At 44.5% G+C, this 24,290-nt stretch overlaps 1 protein-coding gene across 4 annotated transcripts in view; it reads right to left on the minus strand.

Annotated features, from left to right (window-relative positions):
- Nucleotides 1-24,290, minus strand: part of ryr2a (ryanodine receptor 2a (cardiac)) — a 423,773-nt gene that overhangs the window by 197,669 nt on the left and 201,814 nt on the right. For all 4 annotated transcript variants that reach the window (XM_078405073.1, XM_078405072.1, XM_078405071.1 and 1 more), the window contains 4 exons: nucleotides 19,616-19,775; nucleotides 12,716-12,863; nucleotides 8,852-9,060; nucleotides 8,206-8,380 (listed from right to left, as the gene is read on the minus strand). In XM_078405073.1, the coding sequence (XP_078261199.1) occupies nucleotides 8,206-8,380; nucleotides 8,852-9,060; nucleotides 12,716-12,863; nucleotides 19,616-19,775 (692 nt within the window). The remainder of the gene's footprint in view (nucleotides 1-8,205; nucleotides 8,381-8,851; nucleotides 9,061-12,715; nucleotides 12,864-19,615; nucleotides 19,776-24,290) is intronic.

Raw genomic sequence — 24,290 nt, forward strand, 5'->3', positions numbered from 1 at the left:
AGGTTCCAATAGAAAAAAAAATGAAAACATACAGTAGCACGCAAACAGTTCACAGCGCCTCCTCAATGAGCCTCAAACGCTAGGGAGTAGAAATATGTTTTGAGCCTGGACTTAAAGGAGTCGATGGAGGGGGCAGTTCTGATCGGGAGAGGGATGCTGTTCCACAGTCTAGGAGCTGCAACCGCAAAAGCGCGGTCACCCCTGAGTTTAAGCCTAGACCGTGGGATAGTGAATAGCCCCAAGTCGGCCGATCTGAGGGACCTGGAGTTAGAGAGGGGGGTTAGAAGATTTTTGATGTAGGGGGGGGAGTGTCCATTTAGGGCTTTATACGTGAATAGGAGGAGCTTGAAGTTGATTCTGTACCGTACAGGGAGCCAGTGGAGAGAGGCCAGAATCGGGGTGATGTGGTCCCTTTTACGGGTACCCGTCAGGAGTCTCGCTGCGGCGTTTTGGACCAGTTGCAGGCGGGACAGGGAAGATTGGCTGATCCCAGTGTATAGGGAGTTGCAGTAGTCTAGGCGGGAGGAAATGAAAGCGTGAATGATTTTTTCTGTGTCGTCGAATTTGAGGAAAGGTTTGATTTTAGCTATGGTTCGAAGTTGGAAGAAGCTGGCTTTTACCACAGCGTTGACTTGCTTATCAAATTTTAATGCAGAGTCAAATATCATGCCGAGGTTTTTGACATGCGGTTTGACTAGGCAGGATAGGCTTCCAAGACTGCCTGTTATCAATTTGATGGAGTCGGGGGGGCCGAATAGGATGACCTCAGACTTGCTCTCATTTAATTGGAGGAAGTTCTGTGCCATCCAACATTTTATGTCCTCAAGGCAGTGTGAGAGGCTGTTTAAATTTGACTGGTTGTTGGGTTTCAGGGGGAGGTAAAGCTGAGTGTCATCGGCATAGCAGTGGAAAGAAATGCCGTGCCTTTGAATGATTTGGCCAAGGGGGAGCATGTATAGAGAAAAGAGAATGGGGCCTAGGATTGAGCCTTGTGGAACTCCGCAGGAGAGGCTAGCTGGAGCAGAGGAATAACTGCCTATGTTGATGGCGAAACTCCTATCTTTGAGGTACGAAGCGAACCAGCTCAGGGCAGTGCCATCAATGCCAACCGCGTACCGGAGACGGTCAATAAGGATGGTGTACGTTCTCCAAGTACGTTCTCTCCTGTTCAGAACTTAATGTTGCATTAATATTCTACAATCCATGCCAATTAGCCAATTTTCAAAGCTAGTTCTTATGACCTTCAATCCTGATGGCACTAATACCTATTGAACATCGATCTTTGCCTCATCCACCTTACTTCCCAATATCAACTCTCTTTCACATCAAAATACCACATCAAGTTAACCACAACTTACCTTCAAAATTAGCTGTAGCATGGTTTAGTTTGTTTAATTTAGTTTAGAGATACAGCGTGGAAACGGGCCCTTCTGCCCACCGGGACCACACTGACCAGTGATCACCCCGTACACTAGTTCTATCCTTCCCACTAGGGACAATTTACAGAAGCCAATTAACCTACAAACCTGCACGTCTTTGGAGTGTGGGCGGAAACCGGAGCACCTGGAGAAAACCCACGCAGTCACAGGGAGAACGTGCAAACTCCGTACACACAGCACCCGTTGTCAGGATTGAACCTGGGTATATGGCGCTGTAAGGCAGCAACTCTACCGTTGCACGATTGTGCCATCTTAATTTCCTGTTAATTCCCACTTGACTGCGAGCTCTGCTATGTTTCTTAAACTTTACACACCACCAAAGTTAAACTAGCTGTCTTTGCTTGTTTGATTTGTAAATAATGCCGTTTTTTTCTGCAGAGAGATGTGACAAATGCAATTCTTCAGACCTCAGGCGATCCCCATGTGAAAAAAAAATTAAGTAAATTAAATATGATGGAGCTTATTTGTATAGCAGTCAAGCACTAATTAAGTCAAAACATCAAAGCATCGAGAAAATTCAGTTCTAATTATTGAGAAGGATGAATGGAGGAGGAGGAGGAGGTGCAGTTGGTGGTTTGCAAACTATACCAGAGACGAATCATGATTTGGGGGCAGCTAGGCTGAGGCAAAAGTAGGGAGTAGGGAGTGATAACTTTGTACCACATTGAAGCACAGAAAGTACCAGTTAAATGTTACAATTCAATAGGATCAAGACCAATTCTCCATCTCAATATCACATCCCTGCTCTTGCACCATACTCCTTAATGCCTTTTGATTTGATTTGGTCTGGTTTTAGTCTAGTTTTAATTTGTGATACACTATCTGTAGACTCTTCAGCCCTACGGACCACCGAGTCCTTGCTGCTCAATGATCAGCCGTACACCCGTTCTATCCTACACACGAGGGACAATTTACAGATGCAGCAAACCAGTGGCCAAGGCAACACGTTTCAACAGTGTTTTACTGCCCTCTCTCTCCCCGCCATCGCCTTTCCGCTCCGCTGCGTCCGCCAAACGCCATCTCAAACAGACCCCGAAATCCGTTATATAGAGATCCATAATTGCGAGGGTTTCCTGTATTGTACTTGAGTTTGGCTTGATTCTGTTTATGTGTTCTATAATCTGATTTAGTTGGATAGCATGCAGAACAAAGCTTTTCACTGCAATTCGGTACATGTGATAATAATAAACCTAAACCTCATCCGAAACTGGTGAACCTTTGTTGCACTCTCTCTGCAGCAAGTACTGCATATCCATCACTAGGTAAAGAGACCAAAACTGCACACAATACTTGGGTGTGGTGTCACCAAGACCCTGTCTTATCGTAGCAAGACAAGACAAGGCTCCTGTACTGAAAACCTCTGGGGTCTTGAAATTTGATATGCTGGCATTTATGAGCATAAGCCACTATAAAGAACCCTGTACTGTCAGACCTGTCAATGGTTGGGGACAAGGTGTTTGAAAACTCACAACAGTCTGCCTGGAGTTGTTCACCAGCTGCCTACTGGTTGCTGTTTCAAGGACAAGTATCACTCTGGGGACCGGTCACCACAAACCACTTACATGGTTTTGGAGTCATAGAGTCATACAGCACAGAAAGAAGCCCTTCGCTCCATTGACTCTACACTTCACGTTGCCTCGGCAAGGCTACCAGCATAATCAGGGACCAGTCTCACCCGGTCACTCCCTCTTCTCCCCTCTCCTCTCAGGCATGAGGTGCAGAAGTGTGAAAACTCACACCTCCAGATTCAAGATTCAAGATTCAAGATTCAAGATAGCTTTATTTGTCATCCAATATTGGACGAAATTCAGTCACCCACAGTCCAACAATAAAAGCATTAAATAGGCATTAAAATTACACAACCCCAAAAACACACCAAAAAAGAAACATCCATCAAAGAAACATCCATCACAGTGACTCTCCTCCAGTCCTCTCCTCACTGTGATGGAAGGCCACAATGTCTTTCCCTTCTCCTGCTGTCTTCTCCCACGGTCAGGTTGTTGTGGTTGCAGGCCGCGCCGGATGGTCCGCAGGGACAGTTTCTTACCTGGTTGTCATTAGGCAACTGAACCATCCTCTCAACAACTAAAGGGCAGTCCTGAGCTACCATCGACCTCATTTAAGACCTGTTGACTAACTTTAATCGGACTTTACTGGAGTTTATCTTCCACTAAACGTTATTTCCTTTATCCTGCAGCTATACACTGTGAGTGGCTTGATTGTAATCACATATAGTCTTTCCACTGACTGGTTAGCACACAACAAGTTTTCACTGTAGCTCAGTACACATGACAATAAACTAAACTAAACTAAAGTAAACTGATCCATGCCTACCAAGATTCCTATCTATGCTCATTCCATTTTGAGTCAAGCAGCTTGGAAACAAACCGTTTGGCCCAACTCGTCCATGCCAACCAAGATGCTCCATCTATGCTCGTCCCCATATTAGACCCACATTCCTCTAAACCTATCCTATCCGTGTATCTATCCAGTTGCCTTTTAAATATTGTTATTATACCTCCCTCTGGCAGCTCCGTCCATAAACGCATCATCCTCTGTATGAAAAAGTAGTCCCTCAGATTTGTATTGAATAGTTTTTTTTAAATTATTTGTATAAGGGGTAAATAAAAAACAATTTTGAAGGAAAAAAATACAATCTCATTAGAAAAGGAGACACAAGCTAAATCCTCACAAAGATGTGAAAGAAGGGGTCTTGATGTAGACCACAGTAAAACTAAGTATAGAAAATATTTAACAATTGAATTATCACTATAGAGTAACGTCAGGAGAGAGTCATCCTGATGCAATAAGCTGCTTAAACTGAACAAGCTGACTAATCCCTCAGGCGAAACCTAAACTGACTTTATTTAAGGTCTCATGAAATTAGGTTACAATCTGCTTTAAAACAGTGGTGCAACTGGTAGAGCTGCTGCCTTGCAGCGCCAGTGACCTGGGATCGATCCTGACCTCGGGTGCTATCTGTGTGGAGTTTGCACGTTCTCCCTGCGACTCCCAAAGACATGTGGATGTGTAGGGTTAATTGGCCTCCAGTGTGTAGGGAGTTTCAGTTTAGTTTATTGTCATGTGTACCGAGGTACAGTGAAAAGCTTTTTATTGCGAGGTAACCAATCAGCAGAAGGACAATACAGGTACATGATTATTGATTACAATCAAAGCTTTTGGAGTGGTGTCAACGTGGAATAACATCGAACTAGTGTGTGAATGGGTGATCGATGGTTGGCATGAACTCGGCAGGCTGAAGGGCCTGTTTCCATACTGTATCATTCAATTCATTTCAAAGTATTTCAGTCATACTGTCATTCACCCATTCTTTTCAGTTCCTTACTGAGGTTAAGGTGAATCTTCTTGTACTACACGAGTGTTCAATTTCAGTTTTCAAACATATTGGCCAAGAAGTTGTTCCAAGCCACATTTGTTTGGTGTTAAAACTGTATTGCAAGACACCCTAACACCATAAAAATCACTCAAAGAGTGAGAGCCTTATCGTCTAGTCTCTTTGCGATGATGCGATGAAATGTTCTCACAGATCTCAACCAGCATTGCTGTCGGCTCTAAAAGAATGTATTATAATGCAAGCAACACTCTTCCCACTGCAACATTGTGATGTGAGTTTTAGGTTTCGGTTTGAAAACTGAAAATGAACATTCATGCAGCATCAGAAGATTCACCCTTTACTCAGTAAGGAAATAAAAATAAGCGTGGGTGAAAGACAAAATGGGTGAAAGACAGTGTGACGGAAGCACTTTGAACTGATTGAAAGATACAGCATGGAAACAAGTCCTCTGGCCCGCCAGGTCCATGCCAATCATTGATCACCCGTTCACACGCCAGTTCTGTTATCCCACTTTCACACCACTCCCCGCACACTAGGGGCCAATTAACCCACAAACCCACCTGTTTTTGGGATGTGGGAAGAAACCCATGGGATCAGAGAGTTGCAGGTATAGCCCAGAACATCACACAGACCATACTCCCCACCTTTGACTTCATGCTGCCTCAGATAAGCAACCAATATTAATCAAAAACTTGTCCTTCCCCAGTCATTCCATCTTCTCTCTGCTCCCGTCCGGCGGAAGGGACGGAAGCTTGAAAGCATGCATCACCAGACTCAGGAACATCCTCATCCCCTCCATTATCTGAACAGTCCTTCCATAAACTACGGTACTGTTCGAGTCACCACGAGCCCATTGAGGACATTGAACTTTGTCTAAGGAGCTGGTGTGCAACAATAGGGTCATGGAGTCGTAGAGTTACACAGCGTGGAAACAGGACCTTTGGCCCAATTTGCCCATGCCGACCAACATGTCTCATCTGCACCAGTCCCACTTGCCTCCGTTTGGCCCATATTCCTCTAAACCTGTCCTATCCATTTGTCTGTCTAATTGTTTCTTAAACATTGCGATAGTCCCTGCCTCAGCTACAATGCTAAGAACTATATTCCGCACTCTGTATCTTCCCCTTTGCAGCCTGGGTGGATGGTTCCGGTTCCGGTTCCATTCATCTCCTCTCGGGGGCCGTGACCCCTGTTAGCTTGGCAAAACGGATAATCCAGAAAGTCTCAGGAACCAGGGAGTCAAAAAATCGTTGGTGGACCTGCACGTTTAAAATGCTAAAGCAGCACTGATGATTTTCTCAGATTCAATTACTGCATCCCATTTCGTAGGACGCAGTAGGTTTTCTGTCTATGTTGCCTCTCAACCTACTCAGGTTGTTTGGTGTGTTAGCAACTGAAGAGCAGATCATGAATATAAAAAGACACAAATCAGATGCTGCGAGCATCAGCCAGACTGCAACATGTTCTCAAATTCAATTGCTCTCCACTGGATACATTCACAATGAAGTCATTTGTCACAGTACAGCTCTCAGCTCATGGGTCATCGAGTCCAACGGTATGGCACTTCGGCCCAACTTGCCCATACTGACCAATATGTCCCATCTATACTAGTCCTCCCTGCCTACATACTATCCAAGTGAAGCATGGTACAGATGAACAAAGAAACTATGAATGCAGCTACTAGTTAAATTTTCCCACGGATCAGAAAGTACCTCCCTTGTCTCTCTAATTGGTTGTTGGCACTATTTGCAATCATGTCTCTTTCGGATTGCCTGAGCTCCAACCAGCAGGTTATTTACTCCAAGATTGAAACTCTCCCTTATGTGGGGCACCAAAAACATCACCTATCCATTATTTACATCGGCGAAACCAAGCGCAGGCTCGGCGATTGCTTCGCTGAACACCTGCACTCGGTCCGCATTAACAAAACTGATCTCCCGGTGGCCGAGCACTTTAACTCCCCCTCCCATTCCCAGTCTGACCTTTCTGTCATGGGCCTCCTCCAGTGCCATAGTGAGGCCCACCGGAAATTGGAGGAACAGCACCTCATATTTCGCCTGGGCAGTTTGCAGCCCGGTGGTATGAACGTCGACTTCTCCAACTTTAGATAGTTCCTCTGTCCCTCCCTTCCCCTCCTCCTTCCCAGATCTCCCTCTATCTTCCTGTCTCCACCTATATCCTTCCTTTGTCCCGCCCCCCTGACATCAGTCTGAAGAAGGGTCTCGACCCGAAACGTCACCCATTCCTTCTCTCCCAAGATGCTGCCCGACCTGCTGAATTACTCCAGCATTTTGTGAATAAACCTATCCATTTTCTACAGAGATGCTGAGTTACTCCAGTATTTTGTGTCTATCTTTGGTATAAACCAGCATCTGCAGTTCCTTCACATTACATGTGGGAGTTCATTGTTCATTAGAACTAGTGTCAACTCCGTCTGAACCAACCCTGCAGAAATGTTAAGCCTGAGGTGACTTGCAATCTCATCTTTAGACTTTAGACTTTAGAGATATAGCGCGGAAACGGGCCCTTCAGCCCATTGAGACAGGGCTGATCAGCAATTACCCGTACATCTTGGGAAACAAAAAATTCACAATTCTCTTTTATTCCGATTCATAATTCTCCCTCATGTGGGGTTTATATTTGAATTAACATCTACCATAATATAGGTTTGGAGGGATATGGACAGGTTTGGAGGGATATGGACCAAATGCGGGCAGGTGGGACTAGTGTAGCTGGGACATGTTGGACGTAGGGCTTGTTTCCACACTGTATCACTCTATGACTCTATAACAATAATAATAATAACAACATCTGCATCATAGATAAGCACTTTTGTACTTATCTATCTATGATTGTGCTTATGATCAGGTATGATATTACCGGATTGTACGCAAAACAAAGACTTTCACAGGATTTAAGTACATATAAGAATAAAGTATCGTTGAATCATTGAATCAAATGGTGAGGCTTTTTTACTAAATTGCAGGCTCCACTGAGGCCGAGTGAGTGGATCGGACGCGGCCTTTAGCAGCAGGAGAGGCAGAGCAGCGGTGGAGGACACTAACAGCATCGGCATGCCAGGCCGATCCCAACAACACCGACTCAGTGCTGCCACCAGGATAACGGGCCTTTAAGGCCAAGATAAGACTCTGTACTCTTCAGAAATCTGAAACTTGCACAAGTACTCTTTGTGTACTGCCTCGGTGAAGTCCACTATTCTTACACTACAATATTTGCTCTTTTGTACTTATCTATGATTGTGCCGATCTATAGTATGATGTTATCAGGTTGTATGGAAAGCAAAGAATTTCACTGGACCTAGCTAGGTACAGGTGACAGTAAAGTATCATTGAATTATTGAATCAAATGGTAAGGTTTTTTTTACTAAAGTGCATCTCAGCTACTTCTTACCATCGCCGGCTTCAAAGTCCTTGAAGGCAAGCTCGGATCCTGAGTCATCCAGCAGCACCTCCCCGTTCAGAGTGAAGGTCATAGTGTTCTCGTTCATGTCAGCCAGGCAGCCGACTACATCTCCCGCCTGCCAGGAGCGGCCAAAGTGCTCATTGCCCTGGTGCCAGCGCTGGCCCTGCAGGAGATAGCGAGTGGACATGTCACAAGGCAAGCGACTCGGTGCTATTGTAGTACAACCAGTGTTAACCAGAGCAGAGTGCACCCAGAACACGGACAAAGTACAATCATTCCCTTCTTAAACCAATAGTCATGAAAAAGGCATTTTCATTTGCATGGTTTCATTGTGTTTCGTTTAGTTTAGTATGCCAGGCTTTGTCCCACCACCAACTCTCTTACAGCTTTCTCCCCCCCTCCCATCACAATCAGTCTGAAGAAGGGTCCCGACCCGAAACATTGCCTATCCATGTTCTCCAAAGATGCTGCCTGAACCATTGAATTACTCCAGCAAGTTATATCTATCTTTGATATAAACCAGCAACTGCAGTTCATTTTTAGTTCGGTACTGTTCTACAGTCTTTGATAAAGAAACCCATTGCTTCCAACTTACTCAATGATTGACAAGTTGCCTGTCGCACAGAATACAAACCTTGAAACCATCGAACACAAAGGACTGGTCATCGGTCCCGAGCTCCTGATCCGAACGGCAGCCTGGTCTGGTCCAGCCGATACGCATGTCCCCAGCAGTCACGGCCTCAAACTCAAAGTACCACTTCCTGCTTTTCACCGCATAGGTTTTCTCCGCACGGAAAATGCGGAACCTCTGAGCCGCGTTGTTCGACTGAGCAGATCGGGCAGCTACAAATTTAACAAAGAAAACACACCGGAAAGAAATGTAAGTGGAAAATGTTGGAAATACTCAGCAGGTCAAGCAGCGCCTGTGGTGAGAGAACAGCAGAAGGCACAGCGATAGAGTTGATACCTTATAACGCCAGAGATCCCGGTTGGATCCTGACTACGGGTGATGTCTGTGCAGAGTTTGTATGTTCTCCCTGTGATCGTGTGGACTTTCTCCAGGTGCACCGGTTTCTTCCCACATTCCAAGGACGTACAGGTTCGTTGGTTAGTTGGCTTGTGTATATTGTCCCCACTGTGTAGGATAGAACTAGTGTACAGGGATCGCTGGTCGGCGCGGAATCGGTGGGTTGAAGGGCTTGTTTCCACACTGTGTCTCTCAACTAAACTAAATCAGCCACTCATGGAAGCCTCAAAGTGCACAACAACCAGGAGCCACAAGAGACTGTAGATGCTAACTCACCCAACTGGGTTCTTTCAGCTGCTCACCTTCGTTTGTACAGCAGACAGATGTTTCCAGCCACATTGCTTCTCCCGTTAAGCTCTATCAAATCCACCTCTCTCTTCCAATCTTTTTTACAAGATTCCAAATGATAAATTCATGCAGATCATTTGATGAAAAAAATGAGTTGTTAGACTTTAGACTTTTAGACTTTAGAGATATAGCACGGAAACAGGCCCTTCGGCCCATTGATTCAGCGCCGACCAGCGATCATCCTGTACACTACCACTATAGTTACAAACCTGTACATCTTTGGAGTGTGGGAGGAAGCCGAGGGGAGAGACCTAAGTTTAAACCTGACTACGCGTTCTGTCTATCTGTCTATGTTTGTTCGTTCTCCCTGTGACCGCATAGGTTTTCTCTGGGAGAATAGAGTACTAACTTGTTCCCTAGAGAGAGGAGAGGTTTCTGCCACAATGCTGCAGGATATTCTGCACTGAATTGAGGAGAAAGGTATTTCTCCACAGAAACATTGCTGCAAAATGTACCAACAACAATGTGCAAAACATGCAGAAAATGTAAAACCTGGGCAGGCAGATGCATCCAGTTACTCCTTGGTGTCTCAGGGGCATCTTTTAATCTGCATATCAAGGCCAACCTGCTGCAAAGTTTGCTCTTTGTTTCACTGGGAGTTAAGAGCTTGTGGGCTGTATGTTATTGCACCAATTTCCACCAGTAACCAAAGAATGAGCTTGACACATTCACAATGTTGAAGACGACAGCTATGCTGATCTGATTCACACCCAGGCCAAGGTGGTGGGTTTTCAACAGATGATGATCACTCTTGTATTAAAACATACGTTAAGCCATTTTTACCTGCAATTTCCAGGTTTCCTTCCCCAATGGAAATAAGCAATGTATCACAAGAGACTTTTTATTCCAGATTTTCAGTTGCTCTCATTTCTTTAAAAATTACTCTTGGAGAGGTCATAGTCATAGAATCATACAGCTTGGAAACAGGCCCTTCAGCCCAACTTGCCCATGCAGATCAACATGCCCACTAGCCCACTTCCCTGCGTTTGGCCCATATCCTCCCAAACCTGTCCTGTCCATGTACCTATCTAAATGTTTCTTAAACGTTGCGATAGTAACTGCCTCAACTATCTCCTCCGGCAGCTCGTTCCTTACACCCACCTTCCTTTGTGTGAAAAAGTTACCCATCAGGTTCCTATTAAATAATTCCTCCCTCACCTTAAACCTATGTCCACTTGTTCTCGATTCCCCGACTCTGGGCAAGAGACTCTGTGCGTCTACTCGATCTATTCCTCTCATTATTTTGTACACCTCTATAAGATTACCCCTCAACCTCTTGTGTTCCAGTGGCTGTTCTGTGCATTCTGTACTGACCGGAGTGGTTGTGCTATGGGGATGGTCTTGCTCAGCTGGACACAGAAATTAATTTCACTGTACCTGGTACACATGACAATAAAGAAACCATTGATACCATTATGATACCATCTAAGAATCAGCAATAATGGTTGAGCTCTGGCAGTTAATTTGCAACTAGATTCTCAGTACAGGTGCAGGAAACAGTGTAGGAAATAACGATGAATGGTGGAGCAGCTGTTCAGAAAATATACACAAACCAAACGTATGCAGCAGTCTGAAGAAGGGTCCCAACCCGAAACATCCAGAGAGGCTGCCTGACCCGCCGAGCTACTGCAGCACTTTGGGTCCTTTACTATGCACCAAATAGTTTCCTTCGCTCAGATAGTCCTTCCTTCAGTCCTCACCCCGCCATTGAAGGGATCTACACGAGTCGCTCCTCAAAAAGGCCGCCAGCATCATCAAGGCCCCACTCCCACCCTGGCCACACTCTCATTTCACTCCTGCCATCGGGAAGAAGGTGCAGGAGCCTGAAAAGGGCCGCACGGCCAAAAGGCTTCCCAAAGGGCCGCGGCTGTGGACTAGGAACTCGGCCGGAGGCCTTTATCGAGCCGCCTTGGTCTCGATGCCTCCCAGATCGCCGGGTAGAAGCCCAGGTCTGGGCCAAGCCAGGGCCTCGCGGGTCGGTTGGAGGAGCCTCGGTAGAGCGTTCGACGGAGCCCGCGACTGGGGCCCAGGTCGACACCACGGGGGCGTGAAGTGGGGCATCGGCAGCAGTGAGGCCTCGGCGGCGGTGAAGCGATGGCAACGGTGAAGCCTCACAACGATGGGGCCTCGGCTCTCGGCGGTGGCGATGCCTCGCAGGTCGGCCCACGGTCAATGAGACGTGGAGGGCCATCGTGAGGGGGGGAGGGGAAGAACAATGGAGGAACCAATATGGGGGGGGACCACTGTGAGGGAGGTGGGGGGAAAACAATAGGCAATTGGGGGGAGGAACAAAAAACAATGGGGACGCGGCATGGGGGAACCGATGTGGGAGGGGAGGGGGAGGAGAACAAAACGAGGAGCCGGCTTTGTAACTCTGTCAGCACCATATGTGGCTGCTATCTGTATACATTGGGTAGTCACATGTGACAATAAAGTATTCCATTCCATTACAAACTTCCTTGCTTGCAGTAGGGATTTGGAGCATTGTTTTTGCCTTTGTTGTCTGTTGATTTTTTTATTGTTTGTTTTTATATTTTATATATTGAACTTCTATTTTGTTATTTTGAGTTACTCCAGCATTTTGTGATACCTTCGATTTGTACCAGCATCTGCAGTTATTTTCTTACACTTCTATTTTGATGTTTATTATCATCTATTGAGTACTATGTAGTACTGAGTACTATGTTTACATATTTGTTGCACTGCTTTAGTTTAGTTTAGTTTAGTTTAGAGATATAGCATTGAAACAGGCCCTTCGGCACACCTAGTCCACACCAACCAACAATCATCGTGTACACTACCTCTATCATACACTGTCGGGACAATTTACAGATCCAATTAACCTACAAAGCGGCACGTCTTTGGAGTGTGGGAGGAAACCGAAGCACCCAGAGAAAACCCACCCAGTCACAGGGAGAACGAACAAATTCCATACGGACAGCACACAGAGTCAGGATTGAACCCAGATCTCTGGCGCTGCAAGGCAGCAACTCTACCGCTGCACCGCAAAGTAAGAATTTAATTAGAGCTGCAAGTAAGAATTTAATTGTTCCTTTTTGGGACATATGAAAATGAAACACTCTTGACTCTGGACTCATTTCTTGAGGAAAGGCTGACACCTACCGTAGTCTTGGTCTGGTGCCTCCAGATTATATCCGTACCCAAGGAGAGTGCGAACTGCTTCACGCAAGCTGTCTTTGTTGGACTTCTTTGTTCGCTCATCCAGCAAGGTATATGGAACCAGGCGAGGGTTTCTTCTATTTTTGACATCCTACGATAAAATAAACACCAGAATCAGGTTTAGGTTTATTATTGCCATAAGTACTCAGGTGCAGTGAAATGCTTTGTTTTGCATGCTATCCAGTCAGATCAGATAATGCTATAAAAAACAACACAAAGTGCTGGAGTAACTTAGCGGGTCAGGCAGCATCTCTGGAGAACATGGAGCTTTCCTCCCCTCCACCACAATCAGTCTGAAGAAAAGTCCCGACCTGAAACATCACCTATCAATGATCTCCAGAGATGCTGCCTGACTTGCTGAGTTGCACCACCACTTTGTGCCTTTCAAACTAGTTGTATGTCCAGTTTCCAATGTTACAGCTTTGCTTTAGCTACTATGATTGAAGAAAAGATGGAAAAACTGCCTTGGTCTTTATTCAACATTGCCTGAGAGAACTGATGATTTTTATGAACTATCTGAACTGATCTAAAAGACGATGCCAAGGGTGCTCTACTCTACCTCTTTGATGATCCTCGAACTATCCTTGATCAGACTTTGCTGCCTTTACCTTGCACTAAACGTTATTCCCTTATCGTGCATCTATACACTGTAAATGGCTCAACTGTAATCATGTATTGTCTTTCTGTTAACATATACCTCGGTACACGTGACAATAAACTAAACTGACTCACCTAATGTGGTGCTGAAATGTGCACATTAACTCCACTACTTTGTGGAGATTCCAAACCAGTTGGTTCATTTGCAGGATCCCAAAACAGTTGGTTCATTTGCAGGTCACGTGTGGCAACGCCTAATGGCTGCGGCTCGCTGGCAGTCTGTTTGTCCTTTGTCCTTTTTTGTTTGTGTGTTGGTGTTGGGGTGTTTTGTTTTGGTTGTGTATGTGTGGGGGGGGGGGCGTGTATGTGGGGGGGGGGGGGAATCTTTCTTTTTTTAGGTCTCTTCCTCGGGGTCTTCCATCGCCCGGTGCGGCTCGGCCATGGGACTGAACAGTGCCCGGTGCGGGTCGGCCGCGGGACCTTCCATCGCCCGGTGCGGCGCGGCCACGGGACTGAACAGCGCCCGGTGCGGCCGCGGGGCCTTCTACCGCCCGGTGCGGCTCGGCCGTGGGGCCTTCTATCGCCCGGTGCGGCTCGGCCGCAGGGCCTTCTAATGCCCGGTGCGGGTCTGAACAGCGCCCAGCGCGGCGCGGCCGCAGGACTTTCCAGCGCGGCGCGGCCGCGGGACTTTCCATCGCCCGGCGCGGCTCAGCCGCGTGGACTTTCCATCTCCTTGCGGGGGCTGTGCGGGTCGGTCGCCTCGGTAGGGGTCGAGTTGTCTGTACGTGGGAGGGGCATGGGGGAAGAGAGAGGGGAAGTTTTTGGCCTCCATCACAGTGAGGGGGTGTTTCGAGTCACTGTGATGGATGTTTGTGTTGGGGTTGTGTCTTGTGTTTTTGTACTGCTGGCTAAGTAATCTCGTTCTGAACGAATAACAAATAAAGCTATTTTGGATTTTGTTTTTGGATTTTGGAGGTGTCCTGCCTATGAGCCAAGAGTTAGAATGCTTCTTTCAAATTACAGCAAAGTGATGTGCATTTTGCTTCCCCAAAATTGGTCAAATGTATCCAATTGTTTAGTATTTTATATCTCATTGATGCAGCAAAGTCATTTTTTACAAACTAACACCAAGCATTGTCACAGCATGATTCAGCAACTTAAATGCCCAGGAATGAAGAGGATTGCAAAATGTAGTGAACACTGCCTGGTCCCCCACGGGTACTGACTTCCCCACCATCTAAGGGACTGACAGGAGTCGCTGCCTCAAGAAGACAGCCAGCAACATTAGAGACCTACACCACCCTGGCCACACACCCATTTCACTCCTACCATCGGGAAGAAGCCTGAAAACTGTAACATCTCCTCCAACCTCATCTATTGCATCCGCTGCTCTAGATGCCAACTTATTTACATCGGCGAAACCAAGCGCAGGCTCGGCGATCGCTTCCCTGAACACCTGCGCTCGGTCCGCATTAACCAAACTGATCTCCCGGTGGCCGAGCACTTCAACTCCCCCTCCCATTCCCAGTCTGACCTTTCTGTCAAGGGCCTCCTCCAGTGCCATAGTGAGGCCCACCGGAAATTGGAGGAACAGCACCTCATATTTCGCCTGGGCAGTTTGCAGCCCAGTGGTATGAACATCGACTTCTCCAATTTTAGATAGTTCCTCTGTCCCTCCCTTCCCCTCCTCCTTCCCAGATCTCCCTCTATCTTCCTGTCTCCACCTATATCTTTCCTTTGTCCCGCCCCCCTGACATCAGTCTGAAAAAGGGTCTCGACCCGAAACGACACCCATTCCTTCTCTCCCGAGATGCTGCCCGACCTGCTGAGTTACTCCAGCACTTTGTGAATAAATACCTTCGATTTGTACCAGCATCTGCAGTTATTTTCTTATACATCAGGTTCAGGAGTAGCTTCATCCCTACAACCATCGTGCTATTAAACAATACAATCTCCAAATAAGCTCTGAACTACATTGACTTTGGGCCATTGTTTTTGTCCTTGCACGATTATTGTGTTGTTTACAGAGTGATATGTTTACATGTCTATTGTGCTGCTGCAAGCAAGAATTTCATTGTTCTGTTTCAGGACAATAAAACACTCTTGACTCACTGTTTCTTCAGCATGTTACACCTTTCTGGAAGCGACAGCGTGCAATTTGCTGCAACCTCTGAATGAACTGTAAATGGGATATCAGGAATCTTATCTCTCATTCCAATATGTTGAAGAATAACTTAAGCTTCATCTAAACTCTCTAAAAATATTGCTTTCATCATTGGAGTGATAAAAAGGAACATGCTGTGTGAGGGAACCCATCATATATTAGCAATGATGTTTAGTCCACTGTCTTGTTTTCTAAAGTGATTGGGGCTTACATGAAATTTTAAATCCCCAGCTTTAGAAGGGTTAACACCATAGAGGTGAACAACATCATGAAGGGAATAGACAGGGTGAATGCAAACAGTCTTTTACCCAGGGCAGGGGAATCAAGAACTAGAGAACACAGGTTTAAGGTGAGAGATCTTGATTTCATAGGAACCTGTGGGGCAACCTTTTCACTCAGAAGGTGAAGTGCACATGAAACGAGCTCCCGGAGAGGGTAATTGAGGCAAATACTATAACAACATTTAAAGACATTTGGACAGGTACAGGGAAGGGTTTTGATGAATATGGGCCAAATGCAGGCAAATGGATTTAGTCTACATGGGGCATCTTGGTTGGCATGGTCAAGTTGGGCTGAAGGATCTGTTTCCATGCTGTATGACTCTATGACTACATGTACACGCAAGGCGTGATCGTCCCAGGAACAAAGTGTGAGGAAACATCCATGACATGTCTTTGTGCTGTATGTTTTGTGAAGATGCAGTTTGGGGTTGGGGGCGAAAACAGTGAGTTTTGAGTTCCCACCAACCCACTGCTTGATATAATCTCAGTAAACAATGTGTTTTGAGATGAGCGGGGAAAGATTTAATAGGAACCTGAGGGGCACCTTCTTTACACAGAGGGTGGCGGGTGTATGGAACGAACTGCCGGAGGAGGTAATTGAAGTAGGTACTATCACAATGTTTAAAAAACATTTGGACAGGCACAGGGATAGAATAGGTTCAGAGGGATCTGGGCCAAATGCAAGCAGATGGGACTAGTGTAGATAGGACATGTTGGGCAGTGTGGACAAGTTGGGCTAAAGGGCCTGTTTTCACGCTGTCTGACTATATGGCTCTATGAGTCTAGTGTTCAGTATCAGAAAATGGATGATTGTCAGTGGAACATCGGTATCACTATTTACTGCAGCACACATCACGTATACATTTCAAATCTTAACATTTAGTCCTAACATGCCTTGAAATGATTTTAAAATATCTCCTGTAACAAATGTTATTTCATGCTTTGGGCACCTTCCGAAAGAGTAAAATGCCCCTCTCTTTGTATGGAGGTGAGCAGTCAACACTAAGGGAATATGAAAATGTCAAAACCAAAATTCTGCAGAGGCTGGAATTAAAACAGAAAAATGCTAGAAACACTAAGCAGGTCATCCAATATCTACGGATATTGGAGTGTGAAATGGAGTTAACATTTCGGGTTGAAAACCTTTTGTACAAACACCATCTGAAAATGCCGTCTGAGCATTTTTAGGGAGACTTTAGTTTAGTTTAAAAACAAAGAATCAAAATTCTGGATTAATTCAGCAGGACGGGTAGCATCTCTGAAGAACATGGAGAGGTGACTTTTTGGGTTGGAACCCTTCTTCAAGTCCACGTCAACCATTGATCACCCATTCACACTAGTTTTCTCTGTTATCTTATTTTCTCATCCTCTCCTTGCATGCAAAGGGGTTGCAACAATTTATAGAGTTGCAACATCTTACAAAGTTGATCAGGCAATAGTCTGCAGGGGATGTACTATTGGCCGAGGAAGGGAGGGACATTGTATTTTTTGAAGCACAGCATGGAAACAGGCTCTTCTGTCCACTGGGTCCACACCGACCATCAATCACCCATTCACACTAATACGGCTTTCGCACTTTCGCATCCACTCCCTGCACACGACGGGCAATTTTATAGAGGTCAGATTAACCTTCAAACCTGCACATCTTTGGGATGTGGGAGGAAACCAGAGCACCTGGAATAAACCCAAGCGGTCACAGGGAGACTGTGCAAACTCCACACAGACAACACTCGAGGTCAAGACCAAATCCGGGTCTCTGGCACTGCAAGGCAGCATCTCTACCAGCTATACCACCATGCCGCCCCCGTCATTTAGATTGTATTAAAAACAATGTAATTAGTCATGGAGACTAATAAGCTTTCTAATAAGTTTTCTAATATCCTTATTACTGAAAACTGAGGCTGGCAGATGCTTGGTGCAAGATGCTGATGTCAGAATGAAGACCCTTTCACAGGTCATTCACTGCCCATTTCAGTACATAACAATTCTAGACTTTCAGACTGCTCAATGTAGGTTGTAGGCTGCATAATAATGTTCCATTTTGTGTCAGCAGACAATTTGAGGTGTCTATAATTTCATGACTGATGATGGAAAATATTAAGACTGAAGAGCAAATTCCCAATCGGCAATATTTTCACGCAGAAATGATCGCTAGCATGAACTAACCAAATTTAATCTAGGTTTTTATTTTGAATTTGCACATGAAAATATGTGTTGGGTGGATGCAATTTCTTGTATTTTGTGGCTCCCTCATAAGATATGCAGGGAATGGAGGGATACGCATCATGTGCAAGCATATAAGTGTTGGTCTTGGTATCATGTTCGGCACAAACATTGTGGGGCCAAGGGCCTGTTCCTGTGCTGTCCTGTTTTATGTTCTATGTTCCACAGGATGTTTTTCCATTTTTCTTTATGTCATCGGTAATTTTTTCAGAGAAATATATTCCCTTCATCCAAGTTATTGATACAGAGTATGATGCTACCACTTACTCCTGAAGCATTTCACCATTTACAGCTTAGAGTCAAAGAGTCAGAATTTTACAGCGTGGAAACAGGCCCTTCGGCCCAATTTGTCCCATCTACACTAGTCCCACCTATTGTGTTTGGCCCATATCCTTCTAAACCTGTCCTATCCATGTAAACTACTATGCTTGTTAAACCAAACATAACCTATATATTTTGACTCTCTATTTTCTGTTGGTTAGCCAACAGAATCAGTACAAGATTCAACCCAGACAAGCTGCTGACTGGATGGATGGAATAGGCACTAGACTCACACGGCCACTGGTAGGAAATTGATTTTTGCTCCCCAATTCTCAGCTGTTAATGATACTTTATTTGTTCGATATAATAGAAAATGTCATAACATACAAATTCACAGTATCGGTTTAATTTTTACTGCCCTCGTCTATTTTTTCTCAAAAGTGCATTGGAAGATGACTTTTAACATTCTTTAATCAAATAGAGTGCAGTTTTAATGGGGATTAGTCATGTGAAGATGAATGACACAAAATTCAAATATTTCAACTTTAACCTTGATGGTACCTTTTAGGTCTTAATATTTCCTTGTTGTCAAATAAGTAATTTGCCTCAATGAAATACCGCAGTTTTTTTCTTCTATTTGAAATATCTAATTTTAAGCCAGCAATAAATATTAATATATATAACTAATCAATGCAGATATCACATATTAATTCCCGAATTTCCACACAAATGGAAGTTTCTGGCCAAACATCAGGACCCCATTTATCATTGATATCCACTTTGGAAAAATAGTTTAACGTTGAGCAAAGTGGGTAGAATTCAAAATACAACGTATGATTCATCTGAACATAATTATCCCTCGGAACAGGCAAAAGACATTAAGTCTACCTAACCTTTCCTTCTTCATTAACATCAAACCTAAAAGTCAGATTTTTTACTGTGTCCCTTAATCAATTCTCTTTAGAAACTCATCTTATTAACACAAAGCCATTTATGCTGTCATTCGAATGCCCTTTTCTTGAAATATCTACAATTATTTAGTACAACATGGCAGAACTAGGCAAAAAGAAAACCCTTACAGTTAAAGCAGATGCAGGCAAGTTGATGTCAGAAAGGAACAAGAGTTGTGAGGTACATCCATGAGTCTATTCAAGTTCCCATCACACAAAAACATCCATATTGAGTCACCTATCCTTTTTTCTCCAAAGTTGCTGCCTGACCCCCTGAGTTACTCCAGCACTTTGTGTCTATCTTTGGTATGAAGCAGCATCTGAAGTTCCTTATTTCTACATTCTAAACAGACAGGACAGGGCTTACCTGCTGAATGCCGTATGTCCAGCCCTGTCTGATGCGGTCTCTGGCCCAAACATTGTGCGCATTCTCTGCCAGTTTATCCACCATGGCCTCCTGGGTTGAGGTTAATTTGATGTGGCTCAAATCCATAGGAGCGGGTTTATATCCACTGGGTAGCTGATAGCTGTGTCAGAAAATACAGTACTTCTCATTAGTCATTTTCAGTTACAGTAAGGTATCTTACAGTATGCAGTCTTTAGTAGAGGATGGTGAATCTGTGGAATTCATTGCCACAAAATGCTGTGGAAGCCAAGTCAATGGATATTTTTAAGATGGAGATTGACAGATTTTTGGTTCTGGGGTTAGGGGGAGAAGGCAGGAGAATGGGGATGAGAAGGAAAGATAGATCAGCTGTGATTGAATGGTGGAGTAGACTTAATGGGCCAAATGGCCTAATTCTGCTACAATAAATCATTAAGTTATGCAGTGCTCTAAAGACACTGAATCCCGATTGCAACTGTGCTCTTTAGATTTTCCAACACCAACAATGAAGTTGACAATTCTAGGAGCCCCCATATAACACTTGATAAACTGCATCACATCTTCTGTTCAGGTACATTGGAACTCTTGGACCCAACAATGAATTCAGTAATTTCCTGTGTAGGAAGGAACTGCAGATGCTGGTTTATACCGAAGATAGACACAAAGTATTGGAGTAACTCAGCGGGTCAAGCAGCATCTCTGGAAAAAAGGAATAGGTGTCGTTTTGGATCAGAACCCTTCTTCAGACCCGAAGAAGTCCAACCATCCAACCATGTTCCAAACATCTTTCTATCAAAACCTCCCCTTGCCTATGCCCACCTATTACCTCCCATGCTATGTCCTGCCACTCCTCTCTTCCAACTTTCTTCCTCCCCGACCTAGTTGTCCCCCATCAGCCACACCTATCAGTCTGAAGAACAGTCCCGACCCAAAAGTTCATCTATCCATGTTCTCCGGACATGCTGCCTGACCTGTTGAGTTACTCCAGCACTTGCATCTCTTTTTGTAAACCAGCATCTGCAGTTCCTTCTGTGGTGTGAAGGAATTAGTAGTCCTCCATAAATTATTTTGTACAACAATAGGAGATTTGGTAGCAACATATTAGAGTCAGCATGTAGGAACACCACAAGTCTGAGAACACAGTTTGAGTCATGATCTAAACTAATCTTATTTAGTTTGTTGTCAATGAGATGGGAAATAATGACGACATCTGCCTTTTCTTCAACTGCTGAGCAAGCCCCTAATGTTTCTCTCCTGCACGGAAATAATTAGACAACTAGAGTGTGAATTCAATGAATGAGCAAACATCATTTACAAGAAAATAAAACAACTCACCAAAACAATTAAAGGGAAAATAACATTTTGCAGCATGTTTTTGGCACAGCTGTTGAAATTGGGCATATCTCCAAGTTAGGAGATCCTGACAAGTCTGCCTGCAGTCATTTTGAGAACAATCATGTTACACCACAAGGAGGAATTTTTGAAGTGATCACATTGACTGCAGGATCCCAAATACATTTCTATCTCCACAGGGGAAATTAAGATATGCCCAGTGCCAATATGTTTATTTTCTTGTTCGTATTACCTGATGTACTCATGTATGATATGATTTGCCAACCTACGAACAACTAGAGAGTGGTCCTGAGCTACGATCTACCTCATTGAAGACCCTCGGATTATCTTTAATCGGACTTTACTGAACTTTATATTGCACTAAATGTTATTCACTTTATCATGTATCTGTACAATGTGGACAGCTCGATTGTAATTACGTATAGTCTTTCCGCTGACTGGTTAGAATGCCACAAAAAGCTTCTCATGTACCTCGGTACAAATGATGAGAAAATAAATGAAAATAGACAATGATTCTCACTATAAACTTGATAATAATAAACCAATACCAATAAATATACTCATTGTGGCCCTCATCTTCATGCCTCTCCTTGTGTTTGGGTACACCAGAGCTGTGTTTAAACACTAGAAAATGCCCCAAGTGTAACTAGAGTTTAGAGTTTACTTTCGAGATACAGCATGGAAACAGGCCCACCGAGTCCATGCCGACCATCAATCACCCGTACAATAGTTCTATGTTATCCCACTTTCGCATCCGACATGACATTACCGACCATAACCAGCTGAGTTATTCCAGCACTTTGTGTCTATATTTGGTATGAACCAGCGTCTGCAGTTCCTTCCTATTACCTCTTTGATGCAAATTGTTTTGTTCCTTAGGCAGCAACATCAAATTTAAAAAAAAAAAATTTTTTTTAAATATGAAAAGTCATAGAATGATTTATATCATTACCACAGATCCAGTTTGCTCAGGGCCTCTGGAATTGGCAATGCCAAGTCGCACAATGCGTTTTGCATTCTAAAAGTCCAAACCACATCAGCTATTCAAAGCTCAACTCAATAGTGCTGGGCCTAACAACGTTTTGCAAATCCTTTGCACAAGCCCAAATTTTATTTTAAATGCAAGAAGCCCCATACCGTCCACAGCAGAGTAATTGCTGATATTTGGTTCTTTCAGCCTTCAACCAAGATAGGATTTTAAGGATTAATTTCAGTCAGGATTAGCAGAATTAAGCAAGGAAATAGACAGACTGAGTCAGCATGGCTTCGCTGATCTCCATTTTGTTTCTGATTAAACCACTTGCTCTGTTACTTCCACTTTACCATGTGCCTTACAAAAATCTCATCCAAAGGCTGTCAGGAAGCCACATAACAAGTAGGATTATCCATAGAAACAATAAGGAACAGCAGATGCTGATTTACAACATCAAAATGACCCAAAGTGCTGGGGTAATTTAGCGGGTCAGGCAGCTGTTCTTCAGACTCTGAGGAACAGTCTGAAGAAGAGTCCCAAGCCAAAACGTTATCTATCCATGTTCTCGAGATGCTGCCTGACCCGCTGTGTTACTCGAGCGCATTGTGTCCATTTAAGTCGGGTTATCCACTCAGATGGGGAAGCTCGACAGAACCCTGCCATCACAATCTGCCAGAGGATGAGATCATGATCTTTAAGCCTTGATCATGTCTTCCTTGGCATCATCAAACACTTAATGAGCTTGTAACTCAGTTATGATCTCAAGCACTACTCCGAGAAGGTGAACAAAATGCATATTGAAAATATGCATATGCATGCATATGCATGTTGAAAATATCACTGATAATAAAAGTGAAGCAGCTTGTCTTATCACATCAAGTAAACTGAGAGATTGTCCTGCAGACTTAAAATGGAGAGGAGGGTGAGGGGTATTAGTTTTGTGTGAGAAATCTCTGTAAGAACCAAATACATTCTTCACATGCAGCTAAATAAAACATGTGATTATCAAAGGTCTGCACAGTTGCAACTTCTTCAGACCTGTCCTCCATTCTATTTGCAAAAGGATCCATCATACCACATCTCATGATAATTTTGTGGATTTGTTTAAAAATATTAATTCTTCATTTGTCCTAATCTGCCAGACTGTCTGAAGAAGGGTCCCGACCTTAAATTTCAACTATCCGTGATCGTCAGCATTAGTGTCCTTGTGTAAACCAGTTCCTTCTTTCTATATCTCGCTCATATTTTGCTGGGGCAGTTTACAGCCCAGTGGTATGAATATTTGATTTCTCTAATTTCAAAACCCCCTGCATTACCTCTCCCTCCCCCCTCCACACACACACCTCCCCCACCCTAAACGTCCTGCTGGTTCCACTGTGCACATCCTTGTATCCCTGTCTTTATCACCTCTTCCCCAGTCAACAATGAGCCATTATGGGCTCCACCCTTCCTTGGTAATCTGTTTACCCGCCCTGTTTTGTTCTGACCTTTTTCTGCCTCCAGCTCCCCCATTCCCTCTACTTTAAGAAGAATTTGAGGAAGGACATTCTTATCAATGAAAGGAAGCATGCAGGTACAGCAGGCAGTGAAGAAAGCCAATGGAATGTTGGCCTTCGTAACAAGAGGAGTTGAGTATAGGAGCAAAGAGGTCCTTCTACAGTTGTACCGGGCCCTGGTGAGACCGCACCTGGAGTACTGTGTGCAGTTTTGGTCTCCAAATTTGAGGAAGGATATTCTTGCTATGGAGGGCGTGCAGCGTAGGTTCACTAGGTTAATTCCCGGAATGGCGGGACTGTCGTATGTTGAAAGGCTGGAGCGATTGGGCTTGTATACACTGGAATTTAGAAGGATGAGGGGGGATCTTATTGAAACATATAAGATAATTAGGGGATTGGACACATTAGAGGCAGATAACATGTTCCCAATGTTAGGGGAGTCCAGAACAAGGGGCCACAGTTTGAGAATAAGGGGTAGGCCATTTAGAACGGAGATGAGGAAGAACTTTTTCAGTCAGAGGGTGGTGAAGGTGTGGAATTCTCTGCCTCAGAAGGCAGTGGAGGCCAGTTCGTTGGATGCTTTCAAGAGAGAGCTGGATAGAGCTCTTGAGGATAGCGGAGTGAGGGGGTATGGGGAGAAGGCAGGAACGGGGTACTGATTGAGTGATCAGCCATGATCGCATTGAATGGCGGTGCTGGCTCGAGGGGCTGAATGGCCTACTCCTGCACCTATTGTCTATTGTCTATTAAGGGATTGGACACGCTAGATGCAGGAAACATGTTCCCAATGTTGGGGGAGTCCAGAACCAGGGGCCACAGTTTAAGAATAATGGGT

Source organism: Rhinoraja longicauda, chromosome 9 (genome assembly GCF_053455715.1).
Source record: "Rhinoraja longicauda isolate Sanriku21f chromosome 9, sRhiLon1.1, whole genome shotgun sequence".
NCBI classification, from domain to species: domain Eukaryota; kingdom Metazoa; phylum Chordata; class Chondrichthyes; order Rajiformes; family Arhynchobatidae; genus Rhinoraja; species Rhinoraja longicauda.